This window comes from Egretta garzetta, unplaced genomic scaffold, assembly GCF_000687185.1.
Source record: "Egretta garzetta isolate BGI_Z169 unplaced genomic scaffold, ASM68718v1 scaffold1214, whole genome shotgun sequence".
In the NCBI taxonomy this organism is placed as follows: Eukaryota; Metazoa; Chordata; class Aves; order Pelecaniformes; family Ardeidae; genus Egretta; species Egretta garzetta.
The window spans coordinates 50986-55607 of NW_009259540.1; the positions used below are offsets into that span (position 1 = coordinate 50986).

Genomic DNA, 4622 nt, shown 5'->3' on the forward strand with positions numbered 1-4622 from the left:
GGTTAAAGGTTGGACTCGATGATCTTAAAGGGCTTTTCCAACCAAAGCGATTCTCTGATTCTGTGATCTGGTTTTGCGGTAGCCCTAAAACCATGGCGCCAGCTCTGCCATCCTCCCCACGCGGCGCTGTCGGTCTGCCTGGGGCAGCGGGGTTGGCGTTACTCCATGGGGGTTCTGCTCCTTGACGGCCACACCTGGAGATCGTTTCACACCGAACGCAAGACAGAACCGGCTACGGGGTTCATTGATGGCGACCTGATTGAAAGCTTCCTGGACATCAGCAGGCCCAAGATGCAGGAGGTGGTGGCAAACTTGCAGGTGAGATGGGCGATGTGAGCTTAGGCCCTTCAAAACGAGCGGTGGGGACCTTGCTTGGGAAACCAGGCTGCAGTCAACCAGTGAATCCAAAATGGGTGCCTCCCTACCGGGCAGGAGTAGGAAGATTTGGGGTCGGGGAGTGTTTTTCATCACCGGCCGATGTCTCCACGTTCCGATACCTTTTCTGTCCTTGCAGATTGACGATGGCAGCGGCATGAAGAGGGAGGCCACCGTAGACGACCTGATAAAGATCGTGGAGGAGCTGACCCGGATCCATTAGCGGGATTCGGGGTCGTTCCCTAGCACCTTCCTCCACGTAGAGCAAGGGAGTCTTTTCCCCACCTGCAGCTCGGGGACCCCTGGCCGGCTGCACTGAGCGCCAGCGGTGGTGGCCCTTGCCCGAGGGGACGTGGGGGAAGGAGTCTCGGAAGGGGGAGCCAGCTTGCTAGGGATTTTGGGGGGGGGTTGGTCAGGCACCATGGCATCGCCTGCTTGGATTCACGAATCCCTGCGGGACTCAGCTGCTGACCCAGAACGGGGCTTCGCTGCTCGCTCTCGGGGGACCGACCGGTAGCGCTCGGCTGACGCGACGCCCTTGCCTAGGTTCGCTCTTCACTGTTGTCTTCAGTCATTTGTTGGGGTTTTGTTTTGTTTGGTTTTTTTTTTTTTTTCTTCCCGCTTTCGGTTTCGTTTTTAATTCTTTTTGATTCCTTGTGGGGTTGGTTTGGTTTTGTTTTGTTTTTTTTCTTTGGAAGAAGAAGCAAAGCTGCCTCTAGGGTGAGGGCGAGGGCTGGAGGAGTCATCTGGGGCTGGTGAGACGTGCGGGAGCGGAGAGGGGGGGGCTCCTCTCCAGCTGGGTGGCGAAGCTGAGCGGGACGGCGCGCTCCTCTCTCTCTCCACAGGATCTGTGGCTCGCTCAGGGAGGGAAGTTCTGGGAAGCTCAAGCAGTTGTTGGTTTCTGAGTTTTACCAAATAAAGTAGTCCAAGAGGAAAGGTCTGTCTCTTGGCACCGAGCTCCTCATCGTGACTGGGGGGGTGGCACCCGCTGCGCGGGGCCAGAGTGACCCCCCCCCACCCCCTTCCCCAACCCAAGGCCATTTTGGGAGCGTGGTCCCGTGCTTGGTGTCGGCCAGGGCGGCGTGGGGGGCAGCGGTGCTCGACCTGCAGGTGCTGGGGCGGGGGTCTGTTCTCCAGAGGCATTTTTACGGCTTTTTCTTCCTTTTTTAAGCAACGGAGGGGTGGCAGCGGCCTCCCCCGGTGCCGCTCGCGGGGAGGGCACAGCCTTTGCTGAATTTCGGAGAAGACTTCGACCCTGTTCATCCCTTCGAAGGAACCGATTTCTGCAGATTGGCCGGCCCCGGAGCAGCGCTCCTCGGCAGCTTGGGGGCACAGCTTGCCTGCTGGCCGTCGTGCGGAGGTGGGAGAGGAGGAGACGAGCCGGTGCAGTGACCCAGCAGCCCCCCGGAATGTCCCCCCCCGGCAGCGCCCGGCGCGGATGGGAGCCAGAGCACCCCTGGCCTCTTCCTCCTGAGCCTGGGGTCTGCTCCAGCAGTCGGCCCGCATCCCGGCGGAGCCATTCGGATTAATAATTGCCCTCCCGCGCTCCGTTGGTCTATTTATGCTGTGAATTGTCCGAGCCGGGGGCTGCCCTGGCTCACCGCTGCTCGCGCCGAAACGCACGGGAGGGGGGCAGGGGACCTGCCAGCTGCCTTCCTCCTCCTCCTCCTCCTCCCCATGGCTCTGTGTCCGCTCTACGGGAGGGTGGCAGGGGACCTGCCAGCTGCCTTCCTCCTCCTCCTCCTCCTCCCCATGGCTCTGTGTCCGCTCTCCCCACCCGAGCCAGGCTGGATCTCGCCCGGCACGCGAGCCCCCTCCCTCTCCCACCACATTAAGACCCCGCAGGTTTGCATCGAGCCCGGGTTTTCCCCCAAATCCTTCCCTCCCTGCAGCAGCAGCCAGAGGTGGGCAGCGTCCCGAAGGACCGCTCGCCCCGAAAGCGTCCTCGGGCTCCCGCTACCATCCCTGAGCCGCTGGGCGAGCCCCGGCTTCTCCGAGGAGGCCGCAGGGAGAAGGCTATATTTGGAAATGTCTGCCCGGCGAGGCTGTTTTAGGACGGGGGGACGGTGACCCTGCGCAAGGAGCCCGGCCTCTGCCTTCGTGCTGCCTGCAAGCAGACGGGGCTTTTATTGAGCTCGGGTGTTTGGGCTTTGCGCTCCCCTGCCCGGAGCCGCTTGCTTCCTTGGCCCCTCACCGAAATTGGGGAGGCCCAGGGAGCGCACCAGCCTGGGGAGGCCGGCACGCCTGGCTCTGCACGGCTCCCCTGCGCGCCACCCTTCCCCAGCAGAAACTGGGGGACACTGGTGCTGATGCTGTGCTAGCAGCCTTCTCTTTGCCTTTTATTTTTTTCTCTCTTTGCCTTTTATTTTTTTCTCTCTTTGCCTTTTATTTTTTTCTCTCTTTGCCTTTTATTTTTTTCTCTCTTTGTTTCCTTTTATTTTTTTCTCTCTTGCTTTTCCTCCCCTTCTTTTCCTTTTATTTTTTTCTCTCTTGCTTTTCCTCCCCTTCTTTTCCTTTTATTTTTTTCTCTCTTGCTTTTCCTCCCCTTCTTTTCCTTTTATTTTTTTCTCTCTTGCTTTTCCTCCCCTTCTTTTCCTTTTATTTTTTTCTCTCTTGCTTTTCCTCCCCTTCTTTTCCTTTTATTTTTTTCTCTCTTGCTTTTCCTCCCTTTCTCTTCCTTTTTATTTTTTTCTCTCTTGCTTTTCCTCCCCTTCTTTTCCTTTTATCTTTTCTCTCTTGCTTTTCCTCCCCTTCTTTTCCTTTTATTTTTTTCTCTCTTGCTTTTCCTCCCCTTCTTTTCCTTTTATTTTTTTCTCTCTTGCTTTTCCTCCCCTTCTTTTCCTTTTATCTTTTCTCTCTTGCTTTTCCTCCCCTTCTTTTCCTTTTATCTTTTCTCTCTTGCTTTTCCTCCCCTTCTTTTCCTTTTATCTTTTCTCTCTTGCTTTTCCTCCCCTTCTTTTCCTTTTATCTTTTCTCTCTTGCTTTTCCTCCCCTTCTTTTCCTTTTATCTTTTCTCTCTTGCTTTTCCTCCCCTTCTTTTCCTTTTATCTTTTCTCTCTTGCTTTTCCTCCCCTTCTTTTCCTTTTATCTTTTCTCTCTTGCTTTTCCTCCCCTTCTTTTCCTTTTATCTTTTCTCTCTTGCTTTTCCTCCCCTTCTTTTCCTTTTATCTTTTCTCTCTTGCTTTTCCTCCCCTTCTTTTCCTTTTATCTTTTCTCTCTTGCTTTTCCTCCCCTTCTTTTCCTTTTATCTTTTCTCTCTTGCTTTTCCTCCCCTTCTTTTCCTTTTATCTTTTCTCTCTTGCTTTTCCTCCCCTTCTTTTCCTTTTATCTTTTCTCTCTTGCTTTTCCTCCCCTTCTTTTCCTTTTATCTTTTCTCTCTTGCTTTTCCTCCCCTTCTTTTCCTTTTATCTTTTCTCTCTTGCTTTTCCTCCCCTTCTTTTCCTTTTATCTTTTCTCTCTTGCTTTTCCTCCCCTTCTTTTCCTTTTATCTTTTCTCTCTTGCTTTTCCTCCCCTTCTTTTCCTTTTATCTTTTCTCTCTTGCTTTTCCTCCCCTTCTTTTCCTTTTATCTTTTCTCTCTTGCTTTTCCTCCCCTTCTTTTCCTTTTATCTTTTCTCTCTTGCTTTTCCTCCCCTTCTTTTCCTTTTATCTTTTCTCTCTTGCTTTTCCTCCCCTTCTTTTCCTTTTATCTTTTCTCTCTTGCTTTTCCTCCCCTTCTTTTCCTTTTATCTTTTCTCTCTTGCTTTTCCTCCCCTTCTTTTCCTTTTATCTTTTCTCTCTTGCTTTTCCTCCCCTTCTTTTCCTTTTATCTTTTCTCTCTTGCTTTTCCTCCCCTTCTTTTCCTTTTATTTTTTTCTCTCTTGCTTTTCCTCGGGGTGACACGTGCTGTGTGGGTGTCCCCGCAGCGTCCCGTGCCCCTCTCCCCGCCGGGTGCACCCCACCGCCCCGGCTCCGCTCTGGCCCCTTTATCTGCTGCGTGCTCCTCTTTGGTGGGTCCCAGTGCAGGGCTGGGAAGGCGGCCCAGTGCCGCCAGGAGGAGGAGGAGGAGGGGTGGGGAGAGGCCATGCCGGAGCTTTGCCAGATGTGGGAAAGGAGAAAAGGGGAGACGCTTTCACTGCTGCTTCCCACCGCCTTGGGGACCCCCTCTCCCACCCCTGGAGCCTCCACGCTCCCGGCCGGGGTGGAGCCGCTTGCCCCGGTCAAGCGAGCCGGCCAACGCATCCCCAAGCCAAGGCGTCCCCCCATGCC

General features: G+C 54.0%; 1 protein-coding gene across 1 annotated transcript in view; it reads left to right on the forward strand.

Annotated features, from left to right (window-relative positions):
* The window catches only part of DDB1 (damage specific DNA binding protein 1), an 18029-nt gene extending 16727 nt beyond the window's left edge, over positions 1 to 1302 (forward strand). The window contains exons 26-27 of the mRNA XM_035893230.1: positions 195 to 318; positions 515 to 1302. Of these exons, the coding sequence (XP_035749123.1) occupies positions 195 to 318; positions 515 to 598 (208 nt within the window). The 3' untranslated portion in view covers positions 599 to 1302. The remainder of the gene's footprint in view (positions 1 to 194; positions 319 to 514) is intronic.
* Positions 1303 to 4622: the final 3320 nt, after the last annotated feature.